Below are 20,145 nucleotides of genomic sequence, written 5' to 3' on the forward strand. Positions count from 1 at the left end.
GTTTTTGTTTTTGTTTTTGTTTTTAGCTTTTCAGCAGATGATCCCATGCGCAAGTGGATTTTTTTTTTTTTTTTTTTTGCGGTACGCGGGCCTCTCACTGTTGTGGCCTCTCCCGTTGCAGAGCACAGGCTCCGGACGCGCAGGCTCAGCGGCCATGGCTCACTGGCCCAGCCGCTCCGCGGCATGTGGGATTTTCCCGGACCGGGGCACGAACCCGTGTCCCCTGCATTGGCAGGCGGACTCTCAACCACTGCGCCACCAGGGAAGCCCGCATGCGCAAGTGGATTTTTATACAGGTCTGCTTGGGGCAGAAGAAAGATGGAGATGGAAAATGCACTCCCTGTTTCCACACCTTTGCACTTGGTAATTATTTGCCTGTTTGAAGTAATTTGTGAATGGCTTTTGTAAGGAACTTGAGCAAGACTAGAAAACCACTCATGTTTAATCAAACTATTATTTTTTTGGTTTGCAGTATTTTTCTTTTTTTTTTGGCGGTACGCAGGCCTCTCACTGTCGTGGCCTCTCCTGTTGCGGAGCAAAGGCTCCGGACGTGCAGACTCAGCGGCCATGGCTCACGGGCCCAGTCACTCCACGGCACGTGGGACCCTCCCGGACCGGGGCACGAACCCGCGTCCCCTGCTTCGGCAGGCGGACCCTCAACCACTGTGCCACCAGGGAAGCCCTGCAGTATTTTTTTGAGGTAAGACTACTACCTAGGAGTATAACAGCTATAAGTCACACATTCACAAAAAATAGCTCACCTTATTCACCATTTTATACAACATAAAAGTGCACTGTAAAAAAAAAGTTGTTGAAAACAGAATGCGATGTTAACCTATACACAGTGTTGAACTTTTAAAAGGAAACCAGGCTTTGTGACATCAGAGGACATTAAAGAGCTTATGGCATACTGCAAGTGCTCAATAAATACATCTTGCTTCTCCCAGGCAGTCTAATCTCCACAAACCATTTTAGCAATTTCCTGGATATTACTTTTCATTGCAATCTGTACTGACTTCCTCCAATCCAGAAGTGGCTACATTTCAGTGATAAGGGAGGGTTTTATAACTTAATTCTTTAGCACTTCTGGGTTGGAATTGTACCTTTAAATTCTACAGATGTTAAATCTCTCATTTGTTACTGAATAAGAAATGCCACAAATATGTAAAATAATTTACCATTAAGCATTTTCTCCCTCCCATAATGTGGAAATTAAGTCACTGTAGAAGATTGCTTTTTGCATTATCATCAGAGGCCATTTCATTAACCAGCTGTTCTATAGATAACTGGATAGCATTCTTGACAAGAGAAGAAGCTGTTTCTATTAAGAGTGTTTCATATTGTTCTGAAGTTCTACTCTCAAAACCACTATCATTAGCAAAAACTCCCACTTGCTCATTTTCGATTGAAATTAAGAATTGCTTAGGGACATTTTTAGATTTCTTAACATCAAATTCACTGATTTCAGTGTCTGTGATAATAATAGCAATTGGCTCCATTCTTTTGCTTTCTTCTGGTTTGGGTTTTTCTGCAGTGATTTCATTTACTTGAAAATCTGATTCCTGGCTCAGTTCAGTATCTTTCGGCTTACTCTCCTCAGCAACAGTCTCTTTACTTTCACGGTCTCTCCAGTCTGGTCCACTTTCTAGGATACTGTTTCTGGCTTCTTCCAGAATTTGTTGATCTGGGACTGAAGGTGAGGGAGCAACATCAGAAACCACTGGGAGCTCGTGTTCTGTGTCTGAAGTTTCCAGTGGGCTTGCTTGCTGAGGTTGAATGCTTTGTTTTTCCTCAAGCGTTTCAATATCTTTTTCAAGGATTAGAGTTCCTGTTTGAATAGCAGAATGCCCTGTATCTAACTCAAGTTCTACTGAAATCACTTTCTCTCCAGGAGAAGTTATGCTGTTGTTCACATTTGATTCACAGACCTCATCACTCCCTTTCTGTGAGACATCTTCCCTTACGTCCTGCTTCGACTTGGTCTTTGCTGCCTGGTCATCTGATTGGGTGAGAGTTTTTGTATCCAAACTTCCAGTCTCTTGTTGGACTTTGATACTGCAGTCTGAGTCTTCTATAATTTTGGAATGATTACTTCTTTTCTCCCCTTTTGAGAATTTTATACAGGGAATCTTGAGTCTGGATTTTGCCTTTTTTTTAGAATTATCATCCTCAGCACTGATTTCAGGTTGCACTTTGGCCTCAAAGGGCTTTTGCTGCTTTGAAGAATCTGACCTTTTGCTGCGCGTTACAAGGCGTTTGATGGAGGCCCAGGCCCCCCTGGGGGGCTCTGGCTGATCAGAAGCTCCTGCTTCTGGGGGACACTTCCTTGCTGCATCAGCAGCTTCAGAGCCAGCTTTGGGCTTCATTGCTTTGGCTGCTTTCTTTCTTCTCTTGAAGCAAAGCGTCGATGCTTTTTCCTCCTGCCTCTCATTCTGAGGACTAACTTCTGCTGATCTCTTCTCATCCTTGCTTTCTACTTGTATTTCAGGAACTGTGATCTCCATTTTTATATTACACTCTTTCTTTCTCTAGAAAACTATATCCTCTCTTCCTTAGCAGCCTTTTATGACAAAAAAGTAGGCAAAAATATCACACTAAGTAAAATTTCTTCCCGGTGTAATCACTCCTTTCGTCTTACTCCATACAGTTGTTTTAGGTGGTTTTTCCAGTTATAAAAATGCCTTGTTTCTCTATTACTTGTAATTTCTCTCTTTAATTTCTTCATGAAAGCCCTTTTACTGGATAGATTTTTGTTTTATTTAAGGGTCAACCTGATAAGAGAAAAGAGAGTGGTATTTTATTTCACTATCAGCCTACTGTTTTCTATAGAGACTATTTCAGTTGAATGCATATGGTTCTACTGGGCATGTTTCCCATATAATAACTTACTAAAATGACTGGAGAATAAAAATTGGGGTTTACTTTTGCCCTATCCAAAAGATTTCAGTGTGAATTTATTTTGCTGTCTTTTGTTTGTTAAAACTTCATTTTGGATTACTCTGCAAATCTGATATTATTTTATCAGTTCTGGAGTTGTGCTGTCTTTACGAATTGCTTATGACTCTGAATTGCAAGTTAACAAAAACCACCACCACCACCATGAACAACAAAAAACAATGAAGGGCAGGGTTTAATTTTTATTATTGCAATAAAGAGCTCTGAAGTTGCAAAGGATCTTAGAGATTATTTGAGATTATTCAAGTCGAGCCAGATGAAGAAACTGAGCTTCAGAGTGGGCAGCTGGCCTGCTAAAAGCCACACAGTTAGATGAGGTCATAGCCAGAGTTAGAACTGAAGACTTTGACTCTCTAATGTTCTTTCCATTATACCATAAGGTTTCTGTTCTAAAAATGTATGTTCCATGAAGGAGGTGCTACTTTTCATACATGCTCTTGGGAAATTTTTAACATTACTGTCATTCTCCACTCTTAAATCTGTTTGTGTAATGTTGACTTTTTTTTCTAAGTATCTGCAGTTCAGACATTTTCCATAACGAGCACATAGCTGAAGGTCAGAGTGAATGGTAATAATAGTTGACATTTATTGAGCAACTCCTGTCTATCAGGAAGTGCTAATAAGCACTTTTACCTACATCTCTAATCTTCCCACAACATTACAGAGTAGGTGGTGGTATCACCATCTACAGATGAAGAAACTGAGGCCTAGAGAGGTTAAGTAACTTGCTCTAGATTATACAGCTAATCGATAACAGAGCTCAGATTCAACCCAAGATTGCCTGTTTCTAAAGCCCGTCCTCTGGAACTGGGTTTTAAGAGTTTCATCAGAAAAATTAATTGTTTGGAGATGGTAATCTGCACTAGACTCGCTAGTCAAAAAATTTAAAAATTGCTTAAATGGTTGTGTTACCATAATGGAGCCCATCAACTGATAACTGAACCAAGACTAGACTGAGTTCTTGCTATTTTAAAATTTAAGCTTTTGCAATTCTTTATATTTTATTTTCTTGGTTCTGGAACTAATTTGAAAGCCAGAAATAAGTTGATACGGTATGCAATTGGCAAACTGATTAGTTACATGTAAATATAAAGGTATATTTTAAATCAATCCACAGAATGGTATGAGGGTACCAATGAATAGAGACGTGAGGTGATCACCTAACAAAAATCCTATGAATTTTAGTTGATGGATGTCCTAAAATAAGCAAAGGGACTCTATCTTTGTACTGTTTTTTATTTTTTTTTTGTAAATCCTTCACTGTTGAAGGTTTATTTGGGTAGCTCTTGATTCTGTGAACCACAGAAGGAATTGGAACTCTGAAAATCAGTTCATGATCTAAGTAAATATCCTCTTAGGTTGAGTGTTACATACTCCATGCCCCTGAGAGAAAGGCAAAGTCATCCTAGAACAATGATGGAACTAAAATATGAACATTTTACAGTGTCCCTCCTCATATGTTTCCATAAGCACAAGAACCACAGCTGATTATAGCTCCTTAAGTCTCGTCACCTCTTGTGGGTTCTCAGTGCCTGAGAGTTTTTATTAACCAGAGGCTGTATAGCTAATAGAAATATTGAAATCGGATCATGTTTAGGAATGTATCATTTGAAACTAACCTGGATTGCCCAAAGACAAACTGCTTGAGAAGCTCACTTAAATGTATATCATGATGCAGAAATAAATACCCAAACAAAACCTAACTGAAATGGGGAAAATGCAGCCTGTAGATACTAAAACTTTGCAGGATGTTAGACTGCAAATGATTCACCCTTAACCTGCACAAATAGTTTTATCGCCTGGGCAATCTTAAAGTCCCTGTTTTAATTTCCTGATAGAATCGCAAGTCTACTGCCACAAAAAATACCCCGTCCCCTTTCCCCGTGAGCAGAGAAGCACGGAGGCAAACAGCAGCCACTCCCTGGGGAAAGCAGTGAATCTCTCCCAGCGCCAGGTGTGGTCCACGAAGCTTTCTCCTGGAGGAGGGCGTCTCTCCTTCGGCTTGAATCGCCTTATGGCAGGAGCTAGAGCGCAGCAGAAAGTACTCAAAAAGGAAAGTGCTGGGGCGGGCGTGGAAGACATAACCCAGCTTCAAGCTATCTGCACAATTATAATGGCCAGGAACCCGGCACTCTATTTCCCCCCAAAAGGGCAAAGAAGGAAAAGAGCTACCAGCAACACGAGCTGTAACGCGCAGAGGTTAGGTGTGGGCAGAGCTTTTGAGGGTCGCGCTGGCTGGAGATTTCTGCAGACAAACGACCTTCCCGATTCTCACTCCGGCCACCTCGGGCGGCCCGGATTCCCGGTGTCCAGCGGGCACCTCCCGCCCACTTTGCCGCGCAGGCGGTCAGCGGACCGGACACCGGTCCGCACCCTTTACCCGCAACCTACTCGCCCTCTTCACTTACTGCGGGCGCTGGGGTCCCTGGCCGACGCTGTCGTCGAGGTCGCGGGGGCGCTCGCTGGGCTGGGCGCACGGGTAGGCGGGAAGCCACGGTCGTACCCGGAGTAAGCAGCCCTCTGCAGAGACCGCAGCCCCGCGGCGCCCCCTCCCCCAGAGGGCGGGGACTGACAGCCGGCTGCACCAATGCGCGCGGAGGGTGCGGGCGCGGGACGGGGCCGGGCTAGGGGCGGTGGGCGCGGGGGAGGGGGGAGGGGGTGATCGGGAGGTCTTTCCGAGAGCAGTTCGCCCAGCCACGGGCGCTCCCAGACTGGCGCGAATCGCCGGCGCGCGACCACATCGGGGGCCACCGAGAGAGGGCTGGCAGATGGGGAGGGGACCAGGGTCATAAGCCTCCCATTTTCTCAGACGCAAAGTAGCAAAATCCAATTTTAAATTATAGGCACTCCCATTATAAATCGCCCCACTGAATATTTAAGTCACAGCAGATATCACATTTTAAAAGTAGGATTGAAAACTGTGCAGAGTCAATCTCGTTTGGCGAGAAAATTACATGAACTGAGAGAGAAAAACCTCATTACACCCAAACCCACTCCTGGAAAAGTTTTGGTTATCAAAGGGTTCATTGCCAAATCCTCTTAGAGGCCCAAGACACAGACCTGTGCCTTCCTAAGTATCTAGAAGGCAGGTAGGGATGATGCAACCTGTGTGCCATCGAGGTCAGAACACAGGAACCCAGCCCCATCCATCCTTTATACCTTATATATATTTCCAAGAATAAGTAGCTTACAAGTTATCCATGTTTCCCTTCAGGATATTCCTAGGTGCCTGCTTAAGCTTGTTCCTCTCAAGTGGGGCGTGGAGAACAGGAGACAGCTTTCCTCACAATTCCAGTCCTGATCAGAGCAAAGGGCACAGGCAATATCTACCCTCTTGCCTGACTAGGTAGGCTGTGTATTTTCACACATTTTGAGTCTTAAAACAAGTTCCTAGCCTTAGTGAAAAGCACCATAAGCATTTATTTGTACACATAATCCATTGTGTACAATGCATTAACACTAATGAAAGGTGTTACAATGAGAGTGGGCTTAATATTACCTACAACGGCATTCCTGGGAGCTCCAGAGGTGAGGTCCTGTGGGATGCACAATTCCTGCCTTCTCTGGCCCCTCCCAGGCAGATGAAGAATCCATTAAGATGGAGGGAAGAACTACTGAGAAGTAGTTGTACTTAACTCTTTTCTTCAATAGGATCATGATCTTTGAGAGTAAACCTCAGTTACCCATTTTTGGATGTTTTTCCAGGAATATATTTTACCTCTGTAAGTTTCTATAGCTTCCACTGAAACTTATTAAGCAAAGAACTATTAGGACACAACAGCAAAGCTGCTGAACCTAAGCTGTCAAGATCTTAGAGACAAGAGCTGTAAAACAGGAAAATCCATAAGCATCTAATTTATAGTAGTTATAATTAATAATTCAATTTATCTTTGTTCATTCATTGAATACCAGTCTGTGAAGATGTTTTATATCCCCAGATGAGTTACTAACCCTGCTTACTGTCAGTTTTGAACTTTAAACAAGCCAAAAGAAATCCATGCCACTCATAACCAACTGAAATGCAATTACTTATTGAGATCCAAGTTTTCTCAAATCTAGCAGATCTGGGAGTTTGCAACAATTTCAGGCAAAAATAAGATGAGCTTATGTAGATGAAGACAGGGTAGAATAGCTGTCTTATTAGGAAGTAACTGGAAATGAAATCAGCGATAGGTTAAAAGCAATAAAGGCCATCTTAATGACTTGTAAGATCTTATCCCACTTGTTCTTCTTTAAAAAAACCCAACTACTGAAAGGGAACTGAAGAGTGGTTTGAGGTAAGAGGTGAATTGATTTTGTATTTGAAGGGCAGATTTCTGTAAGGTGTATTACATATAACTCATCTCCAACCTCCAACACACACACTCACAGAGTACAGAACTATAAATAAAATACTGCGCTGTCGTTTTTCTTTAGAATATAACTAGAACCCGATGCCATATCTGAGTTTGAAAAAAATGTATCCAGTATCTCATACATGAAAGAAACCTGTCATCCTTGAACTCACTTAAGTGACAGTTAGTAAGTTATTACCCATATCATTGTCTGCTACTCAGTAGCTTTTCATTATATAATGAGAAACAGGCTCTAAATATATCTCCAATCTGATGAGAAATTATCCTACCTACAGCTTATCTTGTTAACATCACCAGGTACAGCGTGCCAATAAAATCACTTGCTTATTTATCTGATCTCTACTGATCATACTGTTTCTCCCATCCTGGTCCCTATTCACCCACAGGCTGGGCCTGTAGCTACCAAACCATGAAACAACGGTTAAGTGTCCATCAGGACTGTTTAAATACTCCACAGCCACAAGAAACAAGATGAATCCCAAACTGCTGATGGAGCAAGACCTCCAAGGTATATTGCCAAGTGGAAAAAGCAAACTGTACCATTTGAATTTTTACTGAAGGCATATTTTACTTCTAGGAAAATTCTTGCATTAGTCCATTCACTCCAAGCAACACCTGGTAGAAACGATTTGGCTTATTTATTGTATTAGGGCTGTTTATAATTTTTGCCTTATAAACCTCCACTTATCCTCTCCCACCAACTGTGTTCACTACTTCTATCAATATTAAAGATTTAAACCCACACAGCAGGGACTTCCCTGGTGGTCCAGTGGTTAAGACTCCGGGCTTCCAATGCAGGGGGTGCAGTCGGGGAACTAAGATCCCACATGCTGTGGGGTGCGGCCAAAAAAATTTTTTAATTAAATAAATAAATAAACCCACATGGCTTTTGGTGATATGAGGAAGCCTAAATTCCTTAAGGTGATCTTTAAGTCACCACGTCTGACAATAGACTGCTTTCTTCCCCTGTTTACAAATTGAATTCCCAGCAAGTCCCATCTAGATGAGGTTTTATAGGACATTTTAAAAAACACTAGAAACAATGAACTCCATGCAGACAGACATCACTGAGTGTGTACAACGTGCCAGGCAGTATACAAAGCATGGTGGGGCTGGGGGTCCGTGCCCATGACCCCTTTGCCATATGCCCTCCGAAGCACTGTCATCATTTCTTTAAACTGCAAAACCGACACTATTACAATCACACCTAGGGGATTAAAAATAATAAAACCAAGGACACCAGGAAAAACACTGCCCTGCCCATGCTAGCAGTCTTTTAGCACTGGCACCGGTGGGGATGCAACATCTTCTAGAAGGATCCAATGCAGGAAGAAAAAGGGGGAAAGGGAGGAAAGATGGGAGAGGAAGAACAGAGATAGAAGATAAAGAACAAGAAGAGAAGGGAAAACGTGTGAGGGAAAAAACATCCTGTAGGGAGGGAGAGAGAACTCAGGCACAGGGTAGAAGCTCAATAAATACGTGCTGAACCCACAGAGCAGAAAGAGCTACCCTACAGTTAATGTTGTATGACCATCCTTCCTGAGGACTTATTAAAAATAAATGGTGCTGGGCTTCCCTGGTGGCACAGTGGTTAAGAATCTGTCTGCCAATGCAGGGGACACAGGTTTGAGCCCTGGCCCGGGAAGATCCCACACGCTGCGGAGCAACTAAGCCCGTGTGCCACAACTACTAAGCCTGCGCTCTAGAGCCTGAGAGCCACAACTACTGAAGCCCGCTTGCCTAGAGCCCGTGCTCTGCAACAAGAGAAGCCATCGCAGTGAGAAGCCCGTGCACCGCAAAGAACAGTAGCCCCTGCTCTCCGCCACTAGAGAAAGCCCGCACGCAGCAACGGAGACCCAATGCAGCCAAAAATAAATATAAATAAAATAAATTTTTAAAAAATGGTGCTAAAGCTGTGACAGAAACAGGAATTCTAAGGAAATTCAGGACAAAAACCTGTGTAAGCAATACTTTCTCGGCGTAAAAAAAAAAAAAGAATACAGAAAAGTATGACAAAAAGGCACATCCTCCAGACTCTACTTCTCCCTCAGCCCTCTCAGGAGGCCTCCTGTCCTCCCAGAAACACACAAGCCATGCACCTTTCCCCCTTTAAACACAATGTATCACATAGTACACACTACAACTTGCTGCTTCAGTCCCAGGGGTCTCCCAGATCACACAGGACAAGAGAGCTAGGGCAGCAGTCTGTTAATGCTACAATTTATATTTGAACACCGAGATTGCAAAATTATTTACTTTTATTCCAGGGATTCAGTAAAGTAATGAGGCATGTGCATGAATGATTTGTGTTGACTTATACACGATGGTGGGAATTAATACTGAAGAAAGGCTTCTGGGGAAACTCCCACTACTTATTTTTCAGAAAATCTCTGGGGCCAGGACTGACTTCTCTCAACTTCCACACACTTCCTGATAGGAGGCCCGAATAAACACTGGCCAAACTTTCAAAGTTGCTTCTTGAAGATGGACAATCTGGAAGGAAAATGAAACATGAAATAGTTTTCTCTAAGCGCTGAAACATCTCCTCTTCCCCTCCACACAGCACCATCACCCTCTCTCACTGTCAAAGTTGTCAACATTTACCTCCCTTCCCACTGCCAGCTCTTCTGGGGTCTGTCCATAGACTTGAAGACAATGCACAGCATTTACATTATGGCCGTGTGAATACTGTTCAAGGGCAGACCAAGCATGAGCCAGGATGACATTTCTGTGTGCTCCCCCAGCATCTAGCACACGGTCTCTCTGCTGTGTAAGCAGAGGTGCTTCTATGAGCAATCATCCTTACAGTTGCCCAGATGATGGCCACGGTTTGCTTCCACCTGGACCTTTACATTCTTAAACAATGTTAGAGCTTTTCTTTTGCATAATTACCCTTTTGACACCCTTGTCTTTCTAGCTCTCTCTACTCTTTCTCAATTCCTCCCTCCTCCTGTTCCATGTGGGATTTGTAACTCTGGGTCACCTGCAGTTGTCAGGACTCCCCTTCTTTACAGTCCAGACCAGGCTTTGGTTTCCTGAAAACCGGGTCTCCCTTTTCTTTGTTTGGTCTTCGCTGTGCTGGAGTACACTGCTAAATCCCTTCCTAGGAAGAGGCGTCGGGGTGCCAAACTGTGCGTGTCTGAAAACCTCTGAATAGATTTGGTGGGTGTAAATACAGGTGGAAAGTCATCTTTCCCCGTAGACTTGGAGGGCATTCCTCCACTGTCTAGGAGCTTTTTACTGCTAAGAAGACAGGGGTTCAGGCTAATTCTCATTTTTTTTCATAGGCAAGCCATTTCTTCTTCTTTGGAGAGGATTTTTAGGATTTTCCTCTTTGATGTTTCTGAAATTTCACTTGGATATGTCCAGGGGTGGCTCATTCATTGTGATGAGTCCTTGGGGGCCCTTCACTTAAGACCCAAGAACTCCTGGACTGGTCCTGCTTCCTTCTCTTTTCTACTTTCTGGGACATTTACTCACTCTTGTGTGCCAACTGTCTATTCAGAGTATACAGACCTTCAGCTGCTCCTGCCCTCCAGTGTGCCATCAGCTCCAAGCCTGGAGCCTCCTGGGGCTCCACAGAGGAGGTCTAACCTACACTGGGGTCCCTCCTTAGTTCACTGGATGGCACCTTTCCACCCTACACTGACAAACTGTGATGAACCCTGCTCTTCTTCCAAAAATGTTGAAATATAAGTATTTCATTCATTGGTTACTGCCAACCCTCACTACTGCCCCCTCTTCTCTCACTGATGTCTGGAAAGAAAACTTTTGAAAGCACTGAATTTGCGCTTTCATAGCTTTAGCTGGAGTCCTATAATTCATAAACATGCCTCATAAGGAAAAAAGCAGAACTTTCACCAGAAACAACTTACCTGTTTAGAACAGCCCATTCACCTGCTCAGTTTCAGGGTCCAAATCAATATCATAGAAACAGGGCCGGGTAGGGAGTCCAGGCATGGTGCTCATCTAGGAGATGCAAAATAGCATTAAAAACAAACTTAATATGATGTTTTTTTTCACCTTCCCTTCAGCTAGAAAGCTCAAGGCACAAAGACAGAATATTATTTTATAGTTAACCATAAAATGGCACGCTTCATGTTACATATTAAAAACCAAGTCACTGATCCTGTTATGATCTCAGAGAGAAACCCTCGAGTCCTCCAGCAAACCAAACACCAGGCTTCCTCATGGGCTCCCACACAGACTGGTGCAACAAGAGGCTGAGGAGGTGCCTCCACCTTCGTCCCACAATGGCAGGTGCTGGGGGTGCTGAGGAGTCAGTTATTCACCCCCTCGGTCCTCACATCACAAAATCAAAATGAGGTGCAGGGCTTGTCTGCTGTTTAATTTTGTTTTAATGAGTCTTGTGTAGATACCCATATTATTTTTGCTTCAGCAACACAACATTAGGAATCAGTATCCTTTAACTTGGGCCAAGACATTTCTGTACCTAATCTAGATGGTTTTACAATCACTGTTCTTACTGGTCCAATTTGGCCTTCTAAACCTGAACTTGCAATGCTCATGGATTTTATTTACACTTGCTTCTTTTTCTAAAGAGCTGGCTTTGACAAACATCTACTTAGATATAAATCTGTAAGGCTTGTAAGTGGAAAACTCAGTATATTTTTAACCTGTAACAATGTCCTTTATAATGAATACATACATACAAGTTTCAAATCAGATCTAGACAGGAAAAGAGTTAAAGTGGAACTTCTACAACTTAACTATAAAAATGTCATAGAAAAGGATGAGTCACCTTACATAACACAAAACACTTATACTTTAAAAAACCTGGTTCTGACATCTGAGCGCCAATCAATACTTCCTAGAACGTACTACAGGTAGCTGACATCGGTCTCTGTTCTCACATTCTGTAAGAGATAAGCGACTGCTGAGTGTGGGGACAAGGAGGAAAAAGGAAGGGACTGGTCCTCCGCCCTAGCCTAAGAGCCTGAAGATGACACTAAAGATGGACAGGGCTTTCCTGGTGGCGCAGTGGTTGGGAATCTGCCTGCCAACGCAGGGGACATGGGTTCAAGCCCTGGTCTGGGAAGATCCCACATGCCGCGGAGCAACTAGGCCCGTGAGCCACAACTACTGAGCCTGCGCTCTGCAACAAGAGAGGCCACGATAGTGAGAGGCCCGCGCACCGCGATGAAGAGTGGCCCCCGCTTGCCGCAACCAGAGAAAGCCCTCGCACAGAAACGAAGACCCAACGCAGCCAAAAAAAAAAAAAAGATGAAGGACAGGTGCCCACTGATGTAGACACGCATGTGCACATGGGCAGAAAATTCTGAAGATAATCCCCAAAATAGCGATTAGTAGAATTATCAGTACTACTCTTTCCCAAAGAGGACTTTTTTCCCCTTAAACATTGGTCATGTTGATAATCAGAAAATTTTTTAAATGAAAGGAGTATGTGTACATACATATAGGAACTTAGATATAAAACTCCAAAAAGAAGCCACCACACCTTGAATTAGTACATAAAATGCTCAAGTCCTCTGAACCCTGTTCAGGCCCCAACAGCAATCAGAAACCCTGAAGAACAGTAACTGTTAAGGCGTCTAGATTATGTGCGGAAATGTCTTGGTCCAGGTGGGCTTCTAAGGTGAGAGTCTGTTCTGGATGAGAAAGTCCCAGCCTGACACTTTCAGCTTTGCCTTTGTCTCTACAGCCACCCCTCTGCACCCACATCAAAGTAGCAGCGACAGTACTGCTCCTTCAGCTGCCAGGTTCTGACAATTTCTCTGGAAACACACATTCTGCAATATTCAAGGTGCTGGGGAAATGGTTTAACGTTCCTACTGAAAGGGAATTTCTACAAACCCCAGGCACGGATGGACCTCGGAGCAGAGCGATGCACGCCTCGTGCCTCTGGAGGGAGGGGCTGAGGGGCACTGGTGCACACGCCCTGTCTGACCACCACTGTGACGCATGGTGCTGCCCCACAGAGAGCTGACAAGAGCAGGGCTCACACCTTTAATAACCTGCCCAAGGCCAAAACCAGCAGGGGTGAAAGTGGGTTCAGTTTTAATGTTCCGTACTTTCAACTATCATATCACCTCCTACTGCTTTCTTACTATACTGAAAGAAGCTCCAAAAGGAGGTCAATCGGTTTTACTTGTGTATTGGCTTAGTTTACTATTTCGATCCTGTATTGCAGTAAGAACAATCTGCAGATGTAGGATACTGGGCGGATCTGTGGGGGAACCTGAGCACAGGATCAATGCAGACTCTGGGACAAAGTTAGTCCAAACTGCAAGTATGTCGTTAAGCTTTCCTCTACCTCCCTATTAGTAATTTTCCTCCTTAAACATGCATGAAACCTGTAAGATAAGATTTGATAATCAAATCATCTCAAAGTGTAAATAAACCCCCTCACCTTTCATATCTACAGGGTTCACTCACATTTTAAGGGGGAAATTCTTTACTCAAAAATGATGCATTCCCTGAATTTCAGGCATAAGCTCCAGGCCTGTCAAGAAGAACTGGGAGGTGCAGAGCCTCAAAAGGGCTGTTGGGAGGACCGAGTCAGTCTGTGAAAGGTGCCCAAAAAAGTCAGTTGTGATTATATATAAGCACCACCACAGCCTATGAATCAGGCCCATCCTGGATTCAGTCAAGGTCATACTGCCACTGGGAAACAGAGTTATTATTCAGTACAAGCAGTCATAGCATCATCCTTGAACTGAGACCAAGATGGTCCATAGCAAGACGATTCATCGTAACGGGCCCAACTCCAGCTTTCTCCTCAGCAATGAACTCTGCTAATTCGGCATTTGCGTGATGGCTTCAGTAATCAATTTAAGAAGCACGGGTGAACAAGCAACGCGCTCTGCTTGCAGCACTCACTCACCGTTCCCACCAGGGGGTACAGAAAGCCAGCCCCAACGCTGGCGCGGATGTCGCGAATGGGGAGGACAAAGCCCGTGGGCACGCCTTTTTGCTCTGGGTTGTGAGACAAGGACAAGTGTGTCTTGGCCATGCAGATGGGCAGATTCCCAAAGCCCTGGGGAAAGACAGGAACAGAAGTGGGACAAATGAAAGGCTGGCAACGCAACGAAGAACATCCGGGCACTGTGCTGATATGGCTTCTGCAATTTATTTGAAACATCCAACTCCCTTTACATACATCTCTACATCACTGCCCTCCTCCAGCTTAGTTATTCTTGATTAAAAAAAAAACAAAAAACTTTGTTGGGTGAAGGAGGTAAGCACTCACAACCATATCCCACAAGTGAATATTTCACTTTCATTTATATAACCAATTAAAAACGATAGCTTGGGGCTTCCCTGGTGGCGCAGTGGTTGGGAGTCCGCCTGCCGATGCAGGGGACATGGGTTCGTGCCCCGGTCCGGGAAGATCCCACATGCCGCGGAGCGGCTGGGCCCGTGAGCCATGGCCGCTGAGCCTGTGCGTCCGGAGCCTGTGCTCCGCAATGGGAGAGACCACAACAGTGAGAGGCCCGCGTACCGCAAAACAAAACAAACAAACAAACAAACAAAAAACGATAGCTTGGAGCAGACATGAAGGTACGACTGAAGGCTCTCAATAAAGACACCCCATATTTCCTCATGGCTTTCCCACACTCACATACCACCTCTGGGTAGATAAAGAACTTGGGACCGGACCACCTAATCCACACTCAGTATTTAAGAGGGGAGAAGGCTGCCGCCCAGAGGAGGGAAGCAATGCCTGGTGGGCTGGAAGAATGCAGGTATTCTGACCCCAAGGCCTGCTGGATAAAGAGCTGAAAGAACCAACCAAACATCTACCTGCTTTGTGTAGACTTCAGCTTTGTGCTGTGCTTCGGGGAGCAATTCAATGTCATCTGCCCCATAGATCTTCTGTGCAATGATCCTGATTTTATCCTCAACTGGGAGCTAACAGACAGGAAAGAGAGGGGAGACCATGACTAGACACCCATGAGGACACGAACCTTTACTTACAGCCATGTTCCAGGTCAGAGTCCCCAAAAGGGCCAGAGAAGTTTTTATACACATACACAAATAGGCAAATAGTTTGAGGTTTATTGGATTAGAACTTTTTTTTTTACTACCAAGCCCCAGATTTTATACATGGAAAATGTCCCACAGGTGTAAAATTACTGTGTGTGTGTGTGTGTGTATTTAAGACCTCACTATCATAAACAATACTGCTCACTACTCAAGAATAACTATTTCTTCATAAATAAAATATAATGCTCCAATAACGAAGATCAGTCTCCTGTCAGAGCAGACCTGGGATACTGTTTATGAACTAAGGCAACTGATATCCATTCACAGAACCCCTGGTGTGTACAGGAGAGGCAGATGCTATCTTTAACACAACATACCGATCGTTAATCGCTGTTACTTAGAAATAGTTATAAAAACAAGATCATCTACATATTTAAACAACCTAGTGACTTACATAATCAACATGCAATGGGTATGGTGGGAAAGGATATGCTTTCCATGGCCCCTGTGCAAACAGTGCAGCAGAGGGAGGCCAGTGGTCCAACCAGTGACCTCTAGGTCTAACAAGGAAGCCCAGGGCTGCTTGCTCCAGGGCAAAGCTTTCGGATGTGGGGCTTGGCCTCTTAAATGCTGCTGCAGCCTAGCTCAAGGCACTAGGATTCAGAGTAAACAGCACAGGGAGAAACTACCCGAAGGAAATGGGAAGGACAGCTACTCACAGGTAACCTGGGTGAGCAAATCACTGAAATTAGGCAATATCAGACTCTATGCTCCCTAGCAACTAAGGCTAAGAGAATACTGAGTTTTGTTTTGTGAAAGAAATAATTATCTTAAATAATGAAAATAAACATTTTCTTTTGAACTAAACAGTGATCATTTATGAAGGGGCTTTGTATATGGATATAAATAAATATAATTGTCTATTCAATTACAGCTTTATAAAGATCCAATAGGAACTACTTTCATATGCCTCTTATAATTGGAGCTCTATAAATGCCAAGACATATTCAGGACTTCTGAAGCAAAAGTACTTTCGTCGAGGAGTGATTTAAGACCAACAGATGCTTAAGAGAAAAAGTGGCAGCCTCCTGTTTGTCAGAACAGAGAAAAGTTCCAAGTAGAAATGGGTTATAAAGTCCTCATTACCCCACTTCTTCAGGCCTCCTGCTCACCTTCAAGGACTGGGTTTCCTAATTCAGGTACTGTGGATGGGGGCTTAGAAAGGGTGCCTGTAAATGCTTTGTGTTTGTTGCAAACTTGTGTTTAGGGCATTTCCTAAAAAGATGGTTGGTTGAACAGGTTTTCAAACCAGTCTATAAAACTAAAGCTCAACAGGAAAATGTCCATGTCAGTAGGAGAATGTTAATTAATTGTAACTAAGATATAAGAGTATTATACCTGCAAGGGCCAAAGAAAACAAGAGATTGTTAAAATTCAAGAGTAATAGGGTTTCTTCCGTGTACCTTTTTATGGCTATTTTTGAAAGTTTATGATTATCTTCTAAAAACCAAGCCAAAAAGCAGCCTAGATAATACAAGCAGAACTAGCTTCAACATTCATTCCATGTTCCTAACAGTTTCCAATTATCGTGGGCATACTACTAATGTCTAATCACAACCTGAAATACACAGGGAACTGAAAACAAAATACAACCCTGTAATAACAACACTTTTGTGAACTGTCTTTACTGCATCCCAGAATAAGCAGTGCTTCTGCCTGAGCCAGATGTACCGTAATTTACTCAGTGGTGGAAAGAATGCTCAAGCCTGCCAAGGTGCTTTGGTTTTGCACCTGAGTGCTTCTCTGAACTTGAGGCAGCGTCCGTACCAGGAAGTGCACTTCGGACCACACTGCTTTCCCCTATATTGGGGAAAATGTTTCTGAGTTTGATGTAGCCCCTTGCCAATTTGCCATGACTCTTGCTTCTATATGTAACCCTCTCTCCTGCCAGCAAAGGGACTGTACTGTGAGTCTTTTCAAAGTTAGGATGTGAGCCAACCTCCCGGGGTGTTCTTGCCTGGACGCCCTCCTCTGCCCGTAAGCAGCAACGTGCGTTGGTAAGAAAGCTGTCTGGAGTTGAGAGTCCAGGCTGTGGTCGTGTAACTCACCTACATGGGAATCAAACCCACAGGATGAAGCTGCTAAACATAGGCTCTAAGCAGAAGCAGCCACACAGAAACTGCATTGTGCTTTTTGTTTTTTTGCATACAGCAGGTAGCCCACCTTGAGGTCATAGAGGAGCTGGAAGCTGCTGGGTGCCTGAGCTGCCCTCTGGACGGCCTGAGCCAGCACCAGGGCGCCCTTGCCCCCTTCTGCCCAGTGAGTGCACTTCACAGCATCAAAAGCCCCATGTTCTTTGGCGAGGCGGGTGATGAGGTCCAGCTCCGCCTCCGTATCTGTCCTGTAAAGGCAGTGCTTCATGTTAAAGCATTGACGATGGCTGGAGAGGACAGAATCTGTCATGTTTTTGCCATTAAAACCCATGTGAATTACCCACTGATAAACAGACACTAATCAAGTAATACTGCCTGGGTTTGAACCCTGGCTCCACAATTTACTAGCTGGGTGACTTTCAGCCAGTTACTTAAACTTTATGTGCCTTGGTATCCACATGGGTAAAATGGGCATAATCATAGCACTTATTTCATTGGGATGTTATGAGGCTTAGACGGTAAATACATGCAAAGTACTTAAAACATTCTAGGCACATCATAAGGAATCGATAAATACTAGCTTTTCAAAAATGTTGCTTCCTATTTTGCTGTGGTTAGACCATCAGAACAAGACCAAAACCAGCATTACGATAACTAAACAACCCACACAAGTTCTCTTACAGGAACACTTTCAGCTCAATACGTTTAACAAATTGTCAAGACAACATCCTACCAGACCTGGTGAACTAATGGAACTGTGTAGGGCTATGACCATCTCTTAGCACAAAAGGCCTTTAAAGACCAAAAAGAACGGTTAACTTCTGGCCTGTGTGTTACCCACTTCACCTGGTGGAGAAGGGCACCCAGAGGAGCCAAATCTGACTCTGGACCCTCAGCAAGTGAGGTGATGAGTCCCCTGTGACATACGTGGTGCCTGTCATATGGCAGGCTCTCATCAACAGCTCCCAAAGCACAGGCTTAATAACCAACAGCAGTAACTGAAGAAGAGAACAAAGCTAAAAGCTGGGCTGCACAATCAGCACCAGGAGATGTTTGCTGGCCGTTTTCCACAGTCCCCCTGGACTCTTACACTTTATACTTACTTGAAGGCGTTCACGGCCACTACCACTGGAACTCCAAACATCCTGGCATTTTCAATTTGTTTCTTCAAGTTACTGAAGCCTTTTTCAACCAGCTCCAGGTTCTGCAGAAACAACAGTGGAAGGTCTGTGAGGTCAGAGAGCAGAACTGAAAACAGTTGCAGGCTCTTCTTAAAAGAGAAACTGTCTCCTTGACCCAGAAGCCACTCACTGGCAGGACAAGCCAACAGAGACACGCTGGAGCCTGCAGCCCTAGAGTGAGCTGTGCTGCTGTCCTGGCTGCCCTGAAAGGGTGAGATTTGCTGGTGCATCTGGCCTCATCGTGCTGTATCTTAATAGCTTATTTGCTGTTTAAACAGAATCAGCTGCCTTTAAATAAATTATATTTACAACCCCTGTTTTATAGATTGTATGTATTTATATGGTACAGCAGTACAAACCGACTCTGTTCAGCATGGCACAGACCCTGCCATCAGAAGACAGGGCCTAGCACACATAGTGTGTGGCATTTGTCAGAAAACATGGAGTCATCAGTGATGCTTTCATCAGTGATGAACTCAACCACAAACCTTTTTTTTTTTTTTATTGGTATATAGTTGCTTTACAATGTTGTGTTAGAACCATAAACCTTCTTGTGTCAGAAATGAGATAAATACCATTTTTAAGAACCAAATACTATGAAATTTAAAGGAAAGTAATTAAGGAAACACATTTTAAAATATTTTAAAATATGCTTCCTGGAGCACTGCTTGCAGCATGGGAAAACTGCAAACACAAAGCTCCTTCAGTAGGGGACTGAGCCAGTGAATCATGATATATACACTCGATAAATATGTATCAGGTACATGTTATGAAAAGTGAGGAAATCTGTATTAGCATGGAACCTCTCGAAGATGTACTGAAATGGCAAAACTATGAAGAGATTAATTAATCCCATTGTTGGACAAATACAAAAATACATGTGCATATTCATGGAATTTTTTTAAATGTTGAGATATACGCACCAACTGTTAACAGGGGACTCAAATCATATATATATTATATTCTTGTATTATTTAATTTTTTTTACAAAGGGTATATTAATATATAAGCTTAAAATACATTAAGTATTTTAAAAATGAAAATATCATAGTCTTATATAAAAATAAGTATACTAGATCATGAGTAAAACCCAGCAGTAATAGCGCTTGGTTTGTGGATTTCATAAAACAGCAGAAAAAAGGTAAGATATAGAAAACAACTGAGATAATTATAAACATGATTTATGCTTTTTCCCCCTTTAATAACTGAAAACTGAGATTAGAATTTAGTTGACATTCTAAAGAGCACGGCTAATTCCTTACCTCTAGTCACATGAAAACCAATTAATACGTAAGATTGATTGAGAATAGTTTTAAATAAGTAGAATTTCTTAAATGAAGACACCAGCTGGGCCAGTGAGGGGCAGTTGCTCTAATTAGATGCAGGAAAGGCTGCTGGGTGGCAGGAGGGCCAGAACTGTGAATTCCCCTCCTACGCATGAATCAGACAAATGACCATAAAAGGCAAATCATAACTCAGAAGACAGGCAAACTGAAGGCACCAGCAATTCTTTGCTAGCTGCGTTTGAATTAC

At 43.4% G+C, this 20,145-nt stretch overlaps 2 protein-coding genes across 4 annotated transcripts in view; both read right to left on the reverse strand.

Annotated features, from left to right (window-relative positions):
- Positions 1-835: 835 nt before the first annotated feature.
- Positions 836-5,451, reverse strand: AKAP5 (A-kinase anchoring protein 5). The gene is made up of 2 exons (XM_060098048.1): positions 5,364-5,451; positions 836-2,771 (listed from the first exon to the last, which is right to left on the reverse strand). Exon 2 carries the CDS (start codon positions 2,502-2,504, stop codon positions 1,218-1,220), a length of 1,287 nt encoding a protein of 428 aa, XP_059954031.1. The 5' UTR covers positions 2,505-2,771; positions 5,364-5,451; the 3' UTR covers positions 836-1,217.
- Positions 5,452-9,550: 4,099 nt separating this feature from the next.
- The window catches only part of MTHFD1 (methylenetetrahydrofolate dehydrogenase, cyclohydrolase and formyltetrahydrofolate synthetase 1), a 58,556-nt gene continuing 47,961 nt past the window's right edge, over positions 9,551-20,145 (reverse strand). For all 3 annotated transcript variants that reach the window (XM_060096024.1, XM_060096025.1, XM_060096026.1), the window contains 6 exons: positions 18,535-18,635; positions 17,502-17,679; positions 15,096-15,203; positions 14,176-14,328; positions 11,186-11,279; positions 9,551-9,803 (listed from right to left, as the gene is read on the reverse strand). In XM_060096024.1, coding sequence (XP_059952007.1) covers positions 11,190-11,279; positions 14,176-14,328; positions 15,096-15,203; positions 17,502-17,679; positions 18,535-18,635 — 630 coding nt within the window. In that variant the 3' untranslated portion in view covers positions 9,551-9,803; positions 11,186-11,189. The remainder of the gene's footprint in view (positions 9,804-11,185; positions 11,280-14,175; positions 14,329-15,095; positions 15,204-17,501; positions 17,680-18,534; positions 18,636-20,145) is intronic.

Source organism: Mesoplodon densirostris, chromosome 4 (genome assembly GCF_025265405.1).
Source record: "Mesoplodon densirostris isolate mMesDen1 chromosome 4, mMesDen1 primary haplotype, whole genome shotgun sequence".
NCBI lineage: Eukaryota > Metazoa > Chordata > Mammalia > Artiodactyla > Ziphiidae > Mesoplodon > Mesoplodon densirostris.

Excerpts from the sequence above, each read along its gene's own strand:
- AKAP5 (XM_060098048.1), bottom strand. The coding sequence starts at position 2,504 with ATGGAGATCACAGTTCCTGAAATACAAGTAGAAAGCAAGGATGAGAAG.